Source organism: Ambystoma mexicanum, chromosome 3p, assembly GCF_040938575.1.
Source record: "Ambystoma mexicanum isolate Mex_15411 chromosome 3p, UKY_AmexF1_1, whole genome shotgun sequence".
Classification (NCBI taxonomy): domain Eukaryota; kingdom Metazoa; phylum Chordata; class Amphibia; order Caudata; family Ambystomatidae; genus Ambystoma; species Ambystoma mexicanum.
This window is the reverse complement of record NC_090925.1, coordinates 1,263,030,412-1,263,051,043: the sequence shown is the minus strand read 5'-3', so window position 1 is coordinate 1,263,051,043 and position 20,632 is coordinate 1,263,030,412. Positions and strand designations below refer to the sequence as shown.

General features: G+C 45.7%; 1 protein-coding gene across 2 annotated transcripts in view; it reads right to left on the bottom strand.

Moving 5' to 3' along the window:
- TEF (TEF transcription factor, PAR bZIP family member) overlaps positions 1-20,632 on the bottom strand; it is a 264,441-nt gene that overhangs the window by 195,130 nt on the left and 48,679 nt on the right. Inside the window, exon 1 of one of the 2 annotated variants that reach the window (XM_069652755.1) lies at positions 17,726-17,901. The exons of the other annotated variant lie outside the window; for it this stretch is intronic. Coding sequence (XP_069508856.1) covers positions 17,726-17,822 — 97 coding nt within the window. The 5' untranslated portion in view covers positions 17,823-17,901. Of the gene's footprint in view, positions 1-17,725; positions 17,902-20,632 lie in introns of those variants that run through there. 2 annotated transcript variants of the gene reach the window in all.

Genomic DNA, 20,632 nt, shown 5'->3' with positions numbered 1-20,632 from the left:
CTGAGTGTACTCCTCTGCATAAGAGTCAGTTCTTCCGATCCCCATCTCCTCATTGTTTCATTATAATTATTGCTGCTATTCGCAGTCCATCTGCCAATCAGAGCTACTGTTTTATGTTTGAGCACATTGTGCACTATCTATTCTCTAGCGTTTTGACACACATTTCAGTATGTTCTACAACCTTCACTATTCAGAGCACTCCTTCCAGTACAGGGTCGTCTTCGGGCCAGTCTCTGACTTTACTATTCCTACATTCCAGCATGAACTGATTGGAGCCGCTCATTCATCTGGCCTCCGAAATTGCAAGTTCTTGCAAGGCTTCTCAATGCGGTTATCGAATGCCCCACTGTCCCTCTCCACCATGTTCCTGTATCCCGGTTCCAAAAATGCTACCATTCTAGTATTGTGCTCATCTTTTTCTCATAGTATATTGCCTTGACACACTTCTCATTTATGAAGACAGGGATCGAAATTGCCAAGAGCTGGGAGCAAGCCAGCTCCTGCTTCTAGCTAAATCGGGCATGGTTACAGTGGAGTATCAGAAGAAGGACATGGATGCTGTGTAGACTTTTTATGCATGATTTTTATTCTAAAATCACATTAGGCCTAACTCTCCCTAGATACATGAGGTGTTCCCTACCTATTTTACTAAGGTGCTCGTCAATCAGGGTGAATGCCCAAAAACAAGTTTGTCCGCAGTCCAAATCTAACTTATCTGACCCTACCACTAATGTAACTAAGGACAGGAGAATGACTCCCTTCTCCTGGTCATTCTGTTTTGTCACAGGTTTTCTATGTTCTTTCATTCCACTCAATAGACCATACGCAAACAGTCTGTTATTTTCTGGATTAAATGCTGTAACACTTGTAAGGGACGAACAGTTTTCCTCTCCCCATGTCAACAATCTTACATTTATAGAAGAAGTTCCGTCTCACTTTCTTATCAGGTTCTTGTAGGTGTTTTGACTTCCTGACCTTGTGGGTGTGTTTTCCCAAAATATCTTCATTATATTCTCTTTCTCATCTTTGGGACCTGGGCTGACTTTTTCCTTCTCCCAAGGTAACAAGTGTGTATTTCATGTAGCTCTGCCTTTCATTATCATGGTTCTCATTCCTCGTCCTATTTCCAATATTTTTCTCATTAGGCTTTTGTTTGAGTTAGGAGTCCATCTTAACTGTCAGGTTATTATAGTGTTCCTGTAGTACCTTCTACTCCGAGGGGTAATGTCACTGGTACCTGTAAGGTCTTGGACTCTTTTTCCGCTTCTTCTTGGCTCACTAGTCATGCTGTCTGGTTCACGTGCATTTCGTTCTAGTCTTCCAAATCAAACTTGTTCTGTTATCTTGGGTCGAGAGTGATTTTCTCCAGTCAATGGTATAGGCGTTCTGCAGGCGGACTGCCCACCACCATTGCTGTGGGGTCACGCCACCACCGATAACTCTTCACTTGCATTGCAATTTCATCCGTTCTCAAACGCTGGGCTCCCAGCATCTTTGACTCCATAACTGAGCTTGACTGGCTTACATGGGCTCTGCGTTATGCAAGAGCTGCCCCTCCTTCTGCTCTGCTACGCACAGGGACTTCCCCTGGTTCTCACTGCAATCCAGCTACTCTCTCTCACGCCGTCTCTCCCACTGTCTTGTCAAATCATGCCTTTTCAGCATACTCAACACAGTCCTAATTAAAGGGGGTAGTCCTAGTTTCCTGTTGCAGACAGCATAAATTCACTTCACCTTTATGGAATTGATAATGTTCCAATTTTATTTTTCTAAATTTTTTAAACTGTGTTCCGGTTGTCTCCCTTTGCACACCTCCTCCTCTGTGCCTGCCAGGCTGTTAGACCACTCAGTGAGTTCCTGTGCAGCCCCCCCCACCCATCTCTCTCCGCCTCTGCTCCCATGGCTCTCTCCATATCACTTATCCCACCCCTCTCACAAAGTCTGGAAGAAAAAGCTGACTTTAATCCAGGCCTACATATCGCTACTCCAGACAGACTATTACGGAAATCCTCTTCACTGTCCCCTTTGCTGACGTATGGACCACTCCGCCCCCCCCCCACTGGTCTTCACTCTTCTTCTTTCCCATTAATGGTGACACTAGGTGGGAAGTACTCCTGGCATACTCCTCATCCTCTAGATGTATCATTAATGTCCATCACAATGGCACATCATGGCCCCAGGGTCTCAACCTAATCTTCTCCTTCTCGACCGGCGCCTGCCTTCTCTCTAACATCATCCCTTCTCCCGCCACAAGATCATCTCCACTCACTTCTCTGCCACCTCTGATGGGAATACCACACCTTTGTACACCCCCTCGGAAAATCTTCAAAGATGGTAACCAGCTTCACTTAGCTACTCTGAATGCTTGCTCTACCTTCGAACACTTGTCTGACATTGGTCTCCTTCTCGAAGACTTTGACCTGGACATCCTTGCTCTTACCGAGACGTGGTTCAACGCCATCCGTCACTGCTCTTGACACTCTCCTCCCAGTGGGCTACAAACTCCTCTCCAAACCCAGACCCAACAGGCCTGGAGGTGGAGTGGCCCTGGTCTTCCCCTAGTGTGTCCCTGCTTCCATTATTCATACTCCTTCGTTGAAGGACTCGTCTGTAGGCTTGGGGTCTCACCTACTCTCACCCTTGCCACTATCTCCCTCTTCCTCTCTGAATGGGCCGACGCTGCCTAATCCTTTTCAACCTCTTCTTCCAAACTCCTCCTCCCTGGTGACTTCAATATCCACCTGAACTTTCCGGAATCATCCACCTTCCAGGTCCTTTGTGACTTCCTCTCTCACTATTCAACCTTCCAGCCCGACTCACTCTTCCGGCCATTCTTGATGCCCTCTGCTCTGGTGACATCCGCATCTCCAACCCGGTCAACACCCCCTCTCCTGGTCTGACCAATCTCTCCTTTCTTCCCACCTGGGGCCCCTTTGTACCTCAATCCGAGCCACCCCCCCTTCTCCCATACTGCCAGCCTACTTCGCCGTCATTCGACCGATGAAGCGATCATCAATTGCTGCTTTTGTCTCCGCCTTCATTTCTCTCTCACTCTCACTCTCACCTTGCCATGTCGAACACCCTTGACATCATTGCCCCTGCCATGAGAATATGCCTAAAACCTGTCAGCACGACTCCGATCTAGCATCTCTGAAACGCAAGTGCAGAGTTGCTGAACAGAAGTGGCAGACCTTGGGCTCATCCTCTGAAAAACTGGCTTGCCGCCTGCTCCAAAGCCAATATTGGTCCTCAATTCGCTCCAAGAGGCACGCCCACATCCAAGCCTGCATCTCTGGAGCCACTAACAGGTGAAATCGACAAGTAACTTGCCAATTCACCTGCAGTCTCCACCCTCTCGCCTTCCTTCCCAGGCTCTCTGCACTGCCTTGGCCTCCCACGTAACATCTAAAATTCAGGACATCCTGTACTCGCTATCCTCCACCCCCATATCTCCCATGCGTGCTCCCTTGCCTTCCATGGACCCCTACTTACACACCCCCCCCTCACTCTACTACCTCCTGCTCATAGCACCGGATGAGGTCTCTTAAGTGGTCTGCTCTATGAAGGCCTCCTCCAACCTGGTGCGCCCCTGTTCCTCTAGAACCATTAAAGGAATGGTTCAGTCAAAAAATGTTATTGTCCCTACGGGTCAGCCATGTGTTTTTAAGCCTAAGTCGCTCGATTTTAGAAAAATTTCCTATGGACCTTACCCGAGTTTTCGTCCATTAAACGCACGCGAAAACAGGCACCAGGGCGCTGCCATTTTGTGATAATCCCATCACTTGCCGCATCGCCCTGGCTGACCTGCTTTTGCGGCAATAAATCATATCCCCCGCCTCTGAGCCGGTCATCAGCAGACGCGCACCGCCCATTTCACAACGCCAAAGCATGTCTCGTGTCAACAATCGCTGCGCTTCAGCTAATGGCGTGTCGCCATGGAAATGGCAAAACGCCTCATTCCTCAATAAGTATAAGCAGACCGTTTCACAACACATAGCAGCAGATTTTCGATTCCATTCCTCTCTCTGTGTTACTTTGAGTATTCTGTGACTCGTTTCTGTGCTCTGGTCAGCTACCTTTGCCGCTTGTAGCCCGTGTGAACACCTGTACCAACGCTATGAATTATTTTAGTTTGCTTCCCACACAATGGCTACAATAATGCCCTACATGTACGAGCACGAGTATACCGAGGAGGAACTACTGGAAAGGGAAACACGTGAAAACGATGGGGCTTCTAAGACACTGGACCTAATCGCATGGACGGTGTTTCCACCTGGTGAACATGCAATCGGTGCAAGCTAATGCAAACCGAGGAGGAGAACTACTGCTGCTGCTGTGAAAACTCGGATGCGTGGCCTACATTTCGGAACGCGAGCCACGACCGCAATGCATCACCGAGCTGCCAGACTTCAGGGCAGCCTTCCTCACACGGTCCATGTTGAGGATAATGATGGTGCTTATGCACGAACTTCGCGCAACTGTTCGTCCTCGGAATCCGAGTAATGAGTAAGTATAATCTGCTTGCGATGCCACTTCTATTTAATGGTCGTCTCCTATATCCAAAATTACATCTACATGTCATTTTAACGCATGAAAGTCGTTCAATAGTGTGCAGTGTCTAGATAGCATTTGTCCAACTAGAATGCCATTAGTTACAAGAATTGTCATTGACAAATAACGTTTAATCAACTTAACTTGGTCATTTAAAAACAGTTTGTATCATTATTTTTCACAGGTGGTACAGGCTAATGGCCTATCGTTCCTTTACATGGTGGCTTCAAGGGAGGCTTGGACACCGCATTCGAAGAGTAATACCCGCCTGTGCCGTTCGTGCCATAAGAGAAACTTTCCCCAGTGACAGCGGTCAGCACAGGGGATTTTCCCTCGCTGTGCTGCAACCTGACCTGTACAATGTGTAAAGTTTTGTATTTTTGTGCCATCAAAAAAAGAAACAAAATAAAACACCACATATATTTCAACAAAGTTTGTTTCGATTTTTTAAATGAATCAAGTGTGTCTCCATTCAGCAGTCTTCCTGTGCCTTGTCTGCATGCCCCAGGCCCATCCATCCCACCCCCCTCGATCAAAGGCAGTTTGCGCCAGTGTATGCACGTTGCCATGGGGGGCTGTCAGGGGCGCGAACGGCCAAGGTGCCAAACAGCATGTACACTTCAAAAGGTATCCCACGCCAAGGAGCCATCGCTCACATGGCCTCCTCAGACTCCGTGTCTCCAGGCAGGGCTCCCCATTGAAGCAGGCCGCCCCCCTGCAATCCACATAAGTGCGTCTCCATTGAGCAGTCTTCCTGTGCCTTATCTGCACGCCCCAGGTCCATCCATCCCACCCCCCTCTATCAAAGGCGGTTCGCGCCAGTGGATGCGCGCTGCCATGGGGGGGCTGTCAGGGGCACGAACGGCCAAGGTGCCTAACAGCATGTACACTTCAAAAGGTATCCCACGCCAAGGGCCCATCGCTCACATGGCCTCCTCAGACTCCGTGTGTCCGGCCAGGACCCCCCTCACGCTGGCCGGCCCCGGCAAACCACATACCACGACATACACACATCATTCATTCACAAACACATCCCTGTTTGTAATACTTTATAAACCACTTGATATGTCTCATGAGAACATCTTTGTGCTTTGCAAGTCAACTCCTGAACGTGCTACCTGAGAACCACTGAGATCTATGCTAATCTGCTCACGCTATCCATGAACTTCAGTGAACGCTTCAAGCAAACTCGTCAGTGTGCTACCTGTGGCCATCTACCTGTTCTCCTGCAACATACTGCTCTGCTTGCTGAATCCAACTGTTTGTTGGCCAAGGTAAGGCCATGTATCCTAATCATATTTCGCTGATTTTTAAATTTCTATTTATTTGCGAGTAGAGTACTCAATAGTGCTATGTTCATTGGTCTCATTGATATTGACTTGAGTTTCCATTGTAATCCTATAAATAGATCCATTTATTTTCATCTGTGTCAATTGTCATCGAATTGCATCCTTCGGGGGTCCAGTCTATATTGTAAGCATTTTTCCTTATCTGCAAGACAGAACATCCAAGGGACGAGTCACATGTACAGAGTTTAGTCGCATCATTTATAAATGTCTGTAATTTATGCAAATGCTAAGCCGCACATGATGAACAGGTATAGTTCCTGCGACGAAAACAAACCTTGCATTGAACATTGTATGGTTCATTTACTTTTGTATCACATTTTTATTCATCAAGATTGTATAATAATGTCGATATTTACTTTTCAGAATTTTCAACAATGCCTGCCTGTTCGATTAGCGGTCGCCCTTCAAAGACCCATACTAAATCTGAAGGCACTACAATGCATGTATTCCCGAAAACTGTTGATCGAATAAGAGAATGGCTCAGACATTGCGGATATCCAGAGGATGAGCTGGTAAGTAGAGTCCAACAAGTCTTAGAGGACAAGAGGGGTGATCGATACCGCATCTGCAGCCGGCACTTTTCCTCGAACATGTACACAACATCTTGGGTAACAAAGAAGAATAAACGGCGAACGACACGGTGCTTGAGAACGCTATTCCCACTCTATTGGTCCACATTCCAACACTGGTGAGTCAAGTGTCCGGATTCAGCTTTAGGCCTTGCGGTAGTGTGTAGGTAGCCAAATGGATTCATTGATATTTTAGGTGTTGTGTCCCTTGTAATACTTTCGACATTGATATGAGTGTATAGCTTTTCGAATAATGACATTTATCAATATATTCTTTTTCGATTTCATAACCCACAAACGAAATCTATATATGGGCACAGGGAACTATGCTATATTGCGCATTTTCAATAGCATTACTCTCAAATATTCTGTCTCCTTAAATGACAATTTGTAATATTGGCATTTCAATATCAATCAATAATTTACCTTTACAACTGCTTGACTATCCCTTGAATCTGAAGCAAGAACATTCTACATCCGTGACGTGCTCGCAGTTATCAACCACTTCTAGCGCGTATCAGGTAATCGTACTTGGCTATTCCGCTACAGACTTGTTTTATGCATGTCAAGTAATACTTTTATTGTATCGTGTAATTATTTTACCGAATGTTTGGTTAGTGCTTTCCAATTAATATACACCTTAGATATCGTCCACTGGTGTTTGTTTTCAGTTATGATTAGTGTTATCCATAGTAACGCACGTACTGTCTTTCAGGGAGATGCTGAAGCGTCCACCACATTGACAACATCCCTAGATGTTCTTCAGCAGCACGAGGTATGGATACTGACAGCTCCATCGAACTAGATCTTCAGAGCTGTCATTTGATTGTTCGACACAATGTTTCATTCGTGGTTAGCCATTGATATGTACCTGTGCGGTCGACCCCAAGTGTGTCTTATGTTTTCAATATTGTAATCCTTAGTAATGCAAGTACTATCTTTCAGGCAGTTGATGGAGCGTCAACCCCTGCACTTGATGCGGAGCCTGACATTCAAATAATTCCAGGGGAAGTGGAAGCGGGACCTTGCATATACGAATCTGCGCAACAGCTTTCGGAAGTGCGCAATACATTTACAACATCCCTACATATTCTTCGGCAGCACGAGGTATGGATACTGACAGATCCATCGAGCGTCATCATATAACGTGATTCCATTTGCTATACTTTCTTCCCTATTAACGCAAGTACTGTGTTTCAGGGAGAAGACGGAGCTTCCACTACAATAACATCCAATTTAGATGATGCAGATGTAAATAAATTGGAGAAATAAGTCAATGAAATCTGATCATATTTAGATATTCCTTGATTATTTTAGACAATGCATCCTTTGTGGTTATCTCTTTATATGTACCTGTGCCGTCGACCCCAAGTGTGTGTTATGTTTACAATATTGAAAACCATACTAATGCAAATACTGTGTTTCAGGTAGTTGCTGAAGCCTCCTCTCCAATACAACCATTCATGGCAGTCCATGCGGAGCCAGAGGAATGGATACTGACAGTTCCATCGAACTAGAACATCAGAGCTAGAATACTTGTGGTTTGATAGTTCTACAGAATGTTTAATTCGTGTTTAGCTATTGAGATGTACCCGTGTGTTCGTCCACACGTGTTTTATGTTTTCAATATTGTGATACATAGTAATTAAATTTCTATGTTTCAGGGAGTCGATGAAGCGTCATTCCGTGCGGTCTATGCGGATCCAGAAAATATAGTCTTTGCAGCGCAAGAGGAAGGGAAGGCATGCAGAAACAAATCGGAGCAACAGCGTGCAGATGTTGAAGTTCGAGTCAAGAAAGTTGAAAAGAAAAGAAACAAAAATAAGGTTACTTACAAACAGTTCATAATTTTAGGAATTGTTTTGTGTTGGGAACTATATTATGTTTTTTTCCTGTCAATTGTACTATACTTTATATTGCGTTTAAAATGAACATCCCTTTTCCAATCTGTCCTCTAGTTACCCGTGGGTGTACGAACTATACATACACAGACAGTGAAGCAAATGAGAGATGTTGCTTGCCAGACGCGGCGTGTTGAGACTCTGGATGCTCACGTCCATTAGCCAGAACATGAATTGAATGTGTCCGGAGAATCCGGTAAAGTTGTATTGGACCATTGCTACAGTTCGATTGCACAACCAAAAGAAGATGATACTGAATGTATTGAAGATAGCTCTGAAGTAGTTGCAGATCAATTCACACAATCTACACCCGCCAAAAAAATGCCACCAAAAAAGCTGTCGACAATGTTGTGTTCTCCCATCAATGCTGAAGTAACAGATGTTGAAATGACAGAGAATGAACCAGCAGCAGCACCCAACGACGCATCAGAACTTGATATCAGCGATATTTCTTTCGAATTTCTTGATGTCGCCTCAACGGCACAGTCCGAAACAACTTTCACGCCGGATGACAGTAATGAGAGGGCAAATACGTAGTATTCGACAGTTGTTTGATGGATATTATAAGTATGCTGAAATGTGGGCATTCAGTGGAGGGGAAGTATGTGGGGAGCCATTGATTCATGTGGCTCGTCAAAAACAAGGCAGTAACGTCAAAATACATGCCGCCTGTAGATTAAATCATACGTTCTCATGGTCTGCACAACCGATGCTGGGGAAACTGCCAGCAGGCAATCTACTGTGTGCAGCTGCCTTACTTTTTAGTGGGTCCAGTTTTAGAAAGTTAGAGTCTTTCTTTCAGTTTATGGGACTCCATTTCATTTCTAAAACACACAGTACTACAAATACCAACATGATTATCTGTTTCCGGCCATTAGTGATGCTTGGAAAATTGAACAATTGTCTCTAGCAAGTACATTCGAAGGGAAACGATTCAGGCTAGCGGCGATGGACAGTGCGACAGCCCTGGATTTTCTGCCAAGTACTGCACCTACCACTTTCAGGACATGGATAGTAAGAAAATTGTGTGTTCGGTGGTCGTGCAGGTGTCCCAATGTAAATCCTCAGTGGCCATGGAGAAACTAGGATTTATAAAATCATTGCAATATCTACAATCAAGGGGAATGCACATCGACCTCATAGCCACGGACAGACACGTTTCAATTGCCAAGACAATGAGAGAGCAGTTCCCACATATTAAACATCAATTTGACGTATGGCATCTTGTTAAATCAATCAATAAGAAAATCTTGGCTGCATGGGGAAAAAAAAAGTTTTTGAAAGTATTTCACAGTGGTCCCAGTCTATCAGCAACCATCTTTGGTGGAGCTGCAAAACTTGTGAAGGGTCAGTGGAAATCCTACTTGAAAAATGGCGCTCACTGATGCAGCACTGTACCAACGTTCACCCCTGGACAGAAAACCAACATTTCCACCAATGTGAACATGGCCCTTTGTCCACAGAGGAGGCATGGAAGAAGAAGTGGTTGATTGCATCTTCACCTACACACAAAGCCATTGAGAAGATTGTTTTTGATAAAACTATATCAAGAGATTTGAGGGGACTGACAGAATTCTGTCACACAGGAGGTTTGGAGGTGTTCCACAATATGTGCCTAAAGTACAGGCCAAAGTGATTGCATTTCAGTTTACAGGGCATAGGACTCTACTTGCGGTCTTGGCCCATAACGAGAATGTGGGCCGTGAACAGTCTAGGACTACGGGAAATGTAGGGATGCCTCGCTACACTACGACCTTTGGAAAAAGAACTAAGAAATGGGGGGGTAAAACCAGTATATGAGGAAATGGAGTTCGACTTTGTTAAAGGCCTTATTGTTAGTGTACTAGAGAAGCACAGATATGGAATTTTGAGCGTTTCTGTGCAGAGCACTGATGCATTGCCACCAAACATTGCCACTGTGCCATGTCCACACAAAGCGGAGCTCGTTGAGAAGTCCCGGTTTAAATAAATCATTGTAATCTGATTGTCTTTTTGAAAATAATGTTATTGTACAGTGTGCATACAAAGTATGCTAACCCTAAACCCTCCATTAACCATCCAGGGTGGCGAACAACATGGGTGTCATCTTTGACTTCTCTCTCCATTCACCTCATATCGCTGACCTTATGTGTATGTATACATTTTTGTTGCTGTAACTAAGTTTCGCAATCTCATGTAAATGCGGCGTTGCAAAGTAAGAATATACGCTCATGCAGAGTGAAGGTCAGCGGCTTTGATTTTATGCTCGCGGGCTGAAGAGGCCCGCGAATCGCACTGGCAGTATAAGGTTCTATTGTTTTTTGACCTTGAGAGACAGGGACCATGCCGAAAGGACTTCATTTGCAGTAGGTGGGCAATAACGTAAGACGATAAGGCTGAAAATTCTGAAACTAGACCGAGTTTCATGTTACTTCAGTATATGAAAAATCGTTGGCACCAACACAGTGGGATTTACGGACTGCATTACGCAGAGATACAATGGAAATGGCAAATATAATGTAAGTAACTCTTTAGACGCTTTTATACCGGAATGAATGAATGAATGAAGAGCAAGTACAACATTTGTGGGATCGTATTTCTACCGGGCACATGGGCATGCATGTGCATATTTGATATGCATGTAAACAAAAAGTTGTTTCTCAGTGGTTCAACGGTAAAAAAAAAACAGTTTGTGTGTTTCCCTCGATTTATTTCGTTAGTTTTCGCATTGCTTTTAGAACCGTACATACTCCATTGCACTATCCTCGCAAGCAAATAGTTTCAGCTCGCCCGTAATAAATAAAATGAATAATAGTAATAAAGATCGGCTGGTGAGACTTCAATTTTTATGTTTTCTAAACAGGTACATCCTACCATATTGCCACTACCACCTATTCCAGACCCCGGCAGACGGCTTCTTCAACCGCCAGCTGCAGCCTCTTGAAAACAACTGCACTACATTGACCATTTTATGGGACGATCGCCAAGGAGCCATATGCCCTTACGCGGTACTAGCGGCTGCTAGAAGCAACATATCGACCTTTACGGTGGCATAGTGTCTAGTTGATGGAACAGCCTTGCAGTTCACCGTGCGTCCAAAGTGCTTCTTTTAACGAAAACCAACACCCTGTGTACCATAAAGGAACAGCGCGTGACTCACGATAAACTTTTACGGATCGAGAGAAAAGAATAAAAATTCCATTCAGATTTAATATGCCAATTGCTGAATATTCTCTAAACATTTAATGTCAAATAAATGTACTTTGCCAAATGTACCGTATTGATGTTTGATTTTAAAGTACAGTTTCATATTCCGAATTGTGGCGCGCTGTGTTGTGAGTTGATCTGTGTTGGTTTCCGGGTTCTGTGCGAAGTCGCGTAGAAGACGACTGGGCGCGTTTGCTTACGCAGCACAGTAACGTCACGGAGATAGGCGGGGAATAAGAATGTTTTGATAATGTCAGACTCAGGGGTGGGGGGGGGATATGATTTAGTGCCGCAAAAGCAGGTCAGCCAGGGCGATGCGGCAAGTGATAGGATTATCACAAAATGGCAGAGTCCTGGTGCCTGTTTTCGCGTGTGTTTAATGGACGAAAACTCGGGTAAGGGCCATAGGACATTTTTCTAAAATCGAGCGACTTAGGCTTAAAAACACATGGCCGACCCATAGGGACAATAAAAAATTTTGACCAAACCATTCCTTTAAGGACATCTCCTCTCTCGCCCGGCTCTTGACGACTTCTGTAACCACCCGCTCTTAAAAAAGCCATCTGCTGACCCCTCCTGTCCGACTAACTAGCACTCTATCTCTACTACCCGCTTCCTGGGTAAACTCTTGGAAAAGTTGGTCCTCCCCCCAACTGACCCTCCACACTGATCTTGCTGGTTGCTGTCATGACCATCAATCTGGATTACGGGTATCCAGAGGCATGGAAACTGCTCTCCTGAACACCACTGAAACCATGCTAGCAAATCTCGACTCCAACTCTCCTGCTGTTCTCATTCTCTTTGATCGCTCCACTCCATCCTCATAAAACATCTTTGTGACACCCTTCGCATCACTGACTAGGCACTGGATTAGCTGACTTCCTTCCTCACTAACCGCCCTTCCCAACTGCAACTGGGCCCTTTCTCCACCACCATCATCTACCTGTGGCATCGCCATGGCTCTTCAATATCTATCTTGCCCCTCTTGCTCACCTGATCTCCTTCTCTCATTTCCAGTGTTATGTCAATAACACACAGCTTTCCTTCAAACTTCCCTCTACTTCCTCCTCTCTCATCCCCGACTGTCTGTCCGCCATTCAGGCATAGTGTGCAGCGCATGATCTCCGTCTCAATGCCAGTAAGACAGAGATCCTCATCAGGGCACATGTGCCCTCTTTTGCTCCTACCCTCTGGCCACCCTCTTTGGGCCCTCTACCCCCACCATTTTGTGAGGCCAAAACCATTGGGGGTCATGTTCAACTCTGCACTCTCCTTCACCCCTCACATCATGGACCTTACCAAGGTCCCACTTCCAGCTCGACCTCCAGAGGCATTCTTCCTTTTCTCACCTTCCACCAGAAGCTCAATGTCACTAGCACTCTGGTCCTCTCCAGGCTGGATTACTGCAACAGCCTATTCCTCAATCTCCCTCTTTCCTCTCTTCGCCCCTCCGGCTAATCCAGAAGAGGGCTGCAAGACTATCCTTGGCCTCAAGCACAGGGACCATCTCTCCAACCCTAAAATCTCTCCACTGACTCCCGGTGGCTGCAATGATCACATTCCAGACCCTCAGCATCATCCAGAGGGCTTTCTGGGGCCTGGGACCACGTTATCTCTAACTTTCCCTCCCTAAACACGCCACTGCTAGAGCCCTACGCTCCTCTAATTCCAACTCTCGGTCAAACGCTTCTCAAAAGCAGAGATTGGGGACAGGTCCCTCCCTCGGGAACAACCTCCCTGCCCCTCTTAGATTTGACTTGACTTATGTGCTTCTTCCTCCAAGAGTTCTGTAAGCCCTCAAAGTTCTCTTGCCCTGAGGTCCCAGGCACTGAAAAGAAAAGAAAAAAAAAGCACGACTTCTTTCTCACCAAACTAATTTGTGCCACATAGACATTGACATGCTACACTGGAAAACCTGAGTATAAGCATTGAGAGTCAACTACGCTCGGTAGATGTAATTAGTATAAATAATTAGAAGAGGCGTGTCTGGGTAGGGAGAGTGGATGCACACTCCACTTCTGTAACATGGATCAATTGAGCAAGTATCATTAACTCATTGAAAGGAAAATTCCAATTGGGTACAATTCATGTAATTGTATACAAAATTATAAAAGTGATAACAAATCACTTAATGAAACAGCCAACACATGTTTCAACCCAACAAAGTAAGATAGCTCATCGCCAACGCGCTCACCTTGGAAACAAGACGACACGAAGCAACACAGGTTCAATCCCCGCTAGGGATGTAACGGTATAACGGTATACCGTTAAAGATACCGTGAACCACTTAATTGAGTAATAATAAACGTCACATTGTTTATACCGGTATACCGTTTACACCGTTAAGTGTGCTTTTCAATCTGATTTGCAAAGGCTGCAGTAAGCAAGTGCTGCACAGTCTTGGTCTTGCACTGTTGGATGTGGCATCTGCCAAGTAGTTACAGTTGGAGCAGTTTTTAATGCCATTCCATAAATCACACGTGCCTGACATAAAATCAATATGTTAGCAATAGGAAGAATGAATACAGTGCTAAGAAGGAAAAGGGTTTACTATGGGATGGGGGATTTCCCTGGTTCTATCATTGAATTTACATATAATAAGTTACACTGTAAAATTTACTCATCTCTGTGGGTATTCCCTGCTGCCATACCAAAGGGTAACATGTCCGTGATTACTGAACACCTTTTGGCCCGCAAGTAAACGAAAGGCTGTAACGTAGTGAGTGTGTATGTGTATATATATATATATATATATATATATATATATATATATATATATATATATATATATATATATATATACATACTACCATCAGCCTCCATTGATCTGTGGCATGCAGGTTATCAAGATGGCAACATGTTCATCTTCACCAGTAGCCAGTGGGGGAGCTAAAAGCCTAAATGACCACTTAAGAAAAGCTATTCAGTTTTCTTTGCCAGTCGCAGCAGGCCCCCCCCCCTCCTCTCCACACGTGTGTTTGGTGGAAGCAAGGGGTGGCATTTCAGTGGAAAGTATGTTGAAAAGCCCAATTCTAGCCCTGGGTGCCTGATTTTGTTTGTGATGATAAATCTGACAATTTATGACCTTTTAGAAAATATTTGTTAAGATTAGTTAACATCACCTGCTATACCGCGATAACCATGACATACCGACATTTGGCAAGAAGGTTATCATACCGTCATAAAACTAATACCGTGACACCCCTAATCCCAGCGTCCGCGCTTAGAAACCTCTCGGTAGTAAGTGCATTATAAATACACAACTAAGAAATTCCTGTAACAGCGCCTCGATGCCTCTCGGGCTGTGCGAGCGCTTTAAATATGCAAAATAAAATTTTGGCTGTTTCACCTGGTTCTGGAAGAAACGCCATAGGGGGAAATACACTATGCAGGTCTACCGCATTACACTAAGCAGGTCGACCAATTGTATGGGGCAGTCTCACCCACCCCCTTCTTGTAACAAAATTTTCAGTTTAACTTTAAAGTTCTGCCCATTTCTGTAGATATCTCTTGACATTCACATGTTCAGAGCATCTCCCCGTGCTTGCTGTTTTTATTGTTGCCTAGCAACCATTCCTGTAGCGTGGCAGTGTTCACTTAGCTCGTGATGCTCTCAGAAGCTTTCTGGGCCGATGCAGTAACATTTTCCCAAAAAAGTACTGTCGTTTTGACAATTTGCACTGCTGTGCCATTTCTCTTTTCCCTTTCTGATTTCAAAGCACCGGTGACATCACAAACAGCTTACTGCGACAATCTGTGGCAGGCAACGGCAGCCGTAGCTCTTATCCCCCGTCATGCTCATCACTACATATGTAATGAGGTGCCAGAGAAGGCGAGAATGTCTGTCTTATTATACATAATGGATAATGCCGTCTATGAATCCCATATTGCGCTCAGCCACCACTCTCAACCATCCTCTCTCCTCAGTGAAGTCCCTGCATTCCAGAACCTCCAGTTCCCTCGTTCCACTTCACATAATCGCCCTGTCCTAGGTTGAAAACGCGGACCACCAGGTCTAGAAGTCCCACAAAGTAACAAAAAAGAAACCGGGACTGAAAGAACTCTGAATCGGAATAGGGCCATGTATTAAAGTACAGTGAAACAAACAACTGCCGAGTCAGCAGCACCTCACACTCGGGCTCTTGTCCCCCAGACGACTTTTGGGAAGAGTACTTGGGTATTCATGTAGCTCCACCTACATAACTCCAAATGTATAAACATCCTCTAAACTTTAAAAAGCAGAGTTGGCACTAGTAAGAGTCAACCACACTTAAATGTACTCCCTCGGCAGGACGACAGCACCCAAGAGAGTAAAAGCAGGAAGGGTACTGTCCACTCACTTAGGCTTGCCAACATCCCTTTCACCACACGGCACTCCACAAAAGCCAAATTGTATAAAAAGGGACACCTTGTTGTACTTAGAAGTCCTTATTTACTAGCCAGATGAGGCCTACACCCCCTCTTTGCCCGATCCAGCCCCGTCCTCACACTTAGCATATGGACCCTCATTCCCTGCACCCCCTGCTTTCCCCTGGCACTTGTCCACCTGGCCTCCCTGTAGCACTCGCCTAGCCAAGAGACCCTCGCCCCTCCACTGCCCCACCCACAGGGCCCCCCCCCCCCCAAAGTACCTGCGTGATCTCCGCTTCCCACCTTATCAGTATTGGGATGGAAATAAGCCTGTCCCATTCCCTTGGGCGCTTCAGAGTGAGGGGACTTGCCTTCAGCATGAACGCTTTCTACTGTGACTGGCACCCACCCCCCACTTCTTGTGATGGCACTTGCACGATCCGAATGACAGAGCCTAGTAGGACTGTATTCTCCACCTATGTTGTCGCCACCCCCACCCAATGGCGTCACCATAAATCAAATTTAGGAGGGGCAAAGAGGGGGCGAAAGACAAAAGAAGGGGCGGACCGCTGAGGAAATAAGGGCTCCAGGCAGCAGTGATGAAGAAACAGTAATTTATTTCATTACAGCGACAGCGGCCTATGAGAGCCGAGTGCCAACATGGCTCTCTCCCTGCAGTCTCTACTGTCTCTCATCCACATTCTTAGAATAACATTCTTAGAACTTAATGAGCTTATAGTGCAGCTCAATGTTTAACTAGGATCTGGTAATACATTTTTATGAACTTGTTTTAACTTACACTTACATCATAACACATACATCATAACCGCCTATGAAAGGTAATGTGAAACATCACAAGCACTCCTGCAGAAAGGCTTTTGTGCACACCAACTACCCACACCCCACTGCACCCCGCACCACCATCAAAATGCAGGCACGAAACCGTTCAGTTACTAATGGCCCATCAGGAGCAGTTTCGTGCAATACATTATGATGGGAGGGGCTGCAAGCTGCTATGCACACTATGGAGGTCGCTGTGCAGAAGCCGTGCAGGGACACCCGAGAAGTAGCTCATGCTCATGTTCATACCGAGATCACTTAGCATTGAGACTAAATGAGAGCATTTGCCTCAGTGTCACAAATAACACCACGAAAAGAGAACACGGTGACTGTTCGCCTTACGTAGGGGGGACACGCCCCCCAGCACACCCCCTTAGCGACGCCACTGCGCGCCCCCACTTATACATAGCCAATACATAATGATAGCAAGATTCATCAGAAAATAGGATCCGCTCTTTAACGATTTAGGGACGGGGTCGGTTATGTTTCAGCTGCCCCATCCCCCCCTCACGAACACCAGCATGTTAATTTTGAAATATCATCTAAAACTTTCCGATGATGCACCTCCATAAGGAACCAAGAGGCAAAAATACACATAGAAATAATCTTTATTTGCAGTTACAGTACAAGAAAGGATCGGTATGAAACCGTAACAGACAATTACCAGGAGCACTCCTGTGGACTCCCCTTATATTCCACATCAACCCGAATAACAAACAAGCGCACTCTACGCACGTGCACCTCGGTCTACCAGTTCACAGGTTTTTCCAGGCAGAGTACTTTGCATTTAATGTTCAAGTACAGGTTACAACTCCAGGAAAGCAAAGTTCGGTTGGCCAAATATTTACCTCGCCGCTATATACCAAATCAACAGAAAAGGGGGGGGCGTGCTGTCACACATCCATGGTTAAGATTGACTGCCAGTAACTATCAGGTGTGTTGTTTAGGCACTGAAGTCATCAGCAAAGCTAGAACTCACCATCGCCATCCAGCAGCTCCGGCGGCGGGTTCTCTATGAGTTTCTGCAGTACCAAAGGGAAAGAGCCTAGCAGCGGAGACAACACTGTGCCCGACATGGCAGCAGTGTAACCAGACGCACCTGAGCATGGAATTCGGTCTGCGCATGAGCAGCGTGAGCCCCAAGAGCAGACCGAACACACTGCGCAGGTGCACTCTGTTGCCCTCCCAAACCACAGCAGAAAGTGCGCAGGAGCACGAACCATGTTTTGGTGAATTGAAAAGCGCAGGCGCAAATTCCTTTCTCTCATTGGACAATCAACAACCTTGCCCTTTCATCCTTCACAAGTCCCAGTGGAGTGCGCCCGCTCTAGGATCTCACACAGGCTTAAAGCTTCCGGCAACACAGTTGGTTGGGACGTAACGCTAGGTCGTAAAAGGTGGTTTTACGGGGGACTGGAAACAAACGGGAAGAGAAAAAAAAAACTTAACACGGCCAATCGTTTGTGCTCGTGACCATTACCTCCACGTTTATTTTCCTGGTCCTAGTACTCCGCAGTTTCTAGACCATTATTGCACACAGGGTCAAACACTAAAATAAGCTACCCCATGCGAATATTAATACATCATTGAAATGTAAATGTTTAATTTACTTGTGCTTCAAATTAATAAGTAAACAGCGTATACAACAATTAATTTCCACTATCCAGTGTTTATGTAGCTAAATGAAGGGCACCTCTTGGGACTGGAGGAGGGCGTGGGGAAGAGAGTTCCGAACTCGATCAAGAAGGGAAAGGTTACTAAGAATGCATACAGGCAAACCTGTCTGGATTTAGAGGGAGAATCCCGCTTTTTCAATTCAAATGATTGCAATTTTTCACTGTCTCCCACCTAAAATAAATCTAACCCCAATTCTTCCAAATGTTGGCATGTATGAGAGTGCCTAAGCTGCTACAAATTGCTATGGGGAAAACAAGATAAGCAGTCCTGCCAAGTGTCACATCTAGTGTGGCAATAGCACACTTTTTGCTCTCTATCGCATTCCAGCACACCACATAGGAGAGATGCCAGAGCGGAGACAATAGAATACCTGGATATGACAGAATGATCAGAAATGCAGTTACGATGAGTAATGTATCTGCTTAGATTCACATGCTGTGCATATAATTCAACATCTACTGGTAATCATGTAGTGCATCTTTTTTCGAACATCGAAAGGGACGTCGACATGGGTGTGATTGTAACACTATCTGTGACGTGCAGTGTACCCAAAATCCCTCGCGCATCGAGGTCCCACCGGTTGTTTTTTTTTGCCGAGAGGGGCCTTATAGTTTGCATGAGCGAGAAGGTGTAAGAAGTCTATGTTCCTTCTATTCCAAGAGTGTGTTGGGGAGGGGGGGCAGGGGAGAGGTGGGTGCATGTGAATCTAAGCAGATACAATCATCAGAAATACAATTACAGCGATTAATGTAGGTCCTCTGATGCTTGTGGATCTGCTTAGAATCACATGCTGTGCATAGACTATCAAGCAGTACCCTGAAGTGGTGGTGGGATGTGTGAAGGAACAGTAGCAAAGAGATATCTTAGCGCCACTTGTCCCACCTGAGAATCAGACCTAGAGTGTGTGTCTAGACAGTAGTGGTGTGTAAAAGTGTCTACAAAACCCCAGGTTGCTGCTTTGCGAATTGAAACTAGAGGAACATTTGCAATGAATGCTATGGTAGCCCCTGTGCCCCGAGTCGAGTGAGCTCCAGGCTTGAAGGGTAAATCTCTTTTGGCAAGAGTGTAGCACAGTGTGATCCACTTGGAAATAGCTGACTTAGACACAGGGTCCCTTTCTCTACCAGCTGCCACTGATAGGAAGAACTGGTTTGTTTTTCTTAGTGGCTTGGTCTTTTATTACTGCTCTTCTCGCATCTAGTGCGTGGAGGCTCCTTTCTGCCACGTTAGTGGGGTTTTGGAAAAAGATGGGAAGTTCTATGGACTGGTTTACATGGAACTTAGAAATAAATTTGGGCGCAAATCATGGGTGTGTGTGCAAAACCACCTTGTCCTTGTGAATCACGGCGAAGGGGTCTTGAACTGAAAGGGCCTGCAATTTACCAACTCTCCTTATAGAGGTGATGGCCACTACGAAGGCAGTCTTGTAGGCGAGTGTCTTAAGTCTAGCCTTGTGCAATGGTTCTAAGGAGGGGTCCCATTAGTCTAGTAAGGACCACGTTCAGGTCCCATCTGGAAGCTGGGTTGGAGATAGAGGGATAAAGTCTCTACCCCCTCCATAAAGGCTTTAATCAGAGGCATCTCACAACACAAAACCTTGTTCTGGGACGTGGTGTACGACGAAAGAGCGGCTAAGTGGACCGTTAGAGATTTGAAAAACAGTCCTGAATCTAACAGGTGAGTTAGGTAAAGGACAATATCTTTAGGAGAGCAGAACAATCACTTGGATGGACTCCCTTGGTATTACACCAGGCAACAAAGTGCTTCCACTTACTAGCGTAGCAATGTCTGGTGGTAGGTTTCCGTGCCTCCCTGAGTAAGTCCATGTATCTCTGGGGGAGTTGAAGGTGCCCAACTGACTTCAGGAGCCAGGCTGTTAAGTTGAGCGTTTGGGGGCCTGGATGTAGTGTTAGTCCCTGATCTTGGGGCAGCATGTTGTAAGGGCATGGCAGTTTCCTGGGGGGTGAGACTGACATCGTCAAGAGATGGGAGAACCAAAGCTGGCAGGCCCACATAGGGGCCACCAGGATCATAATGAGGGGTTCCTGGTGCATCTTGTGCACTATCCTGTTAAGAAGGGGAATGGTGGGAAAAGTGTAGGCAAATCTCCCGGACCAGGTTATCCAGAGACCGTTCCCCTCGGAGCGGTTCTGTGGGAATCTGGAGGTGTAGCCTGGGCATTTGTGTTTTCCAGAGTGGCGAACAAGTC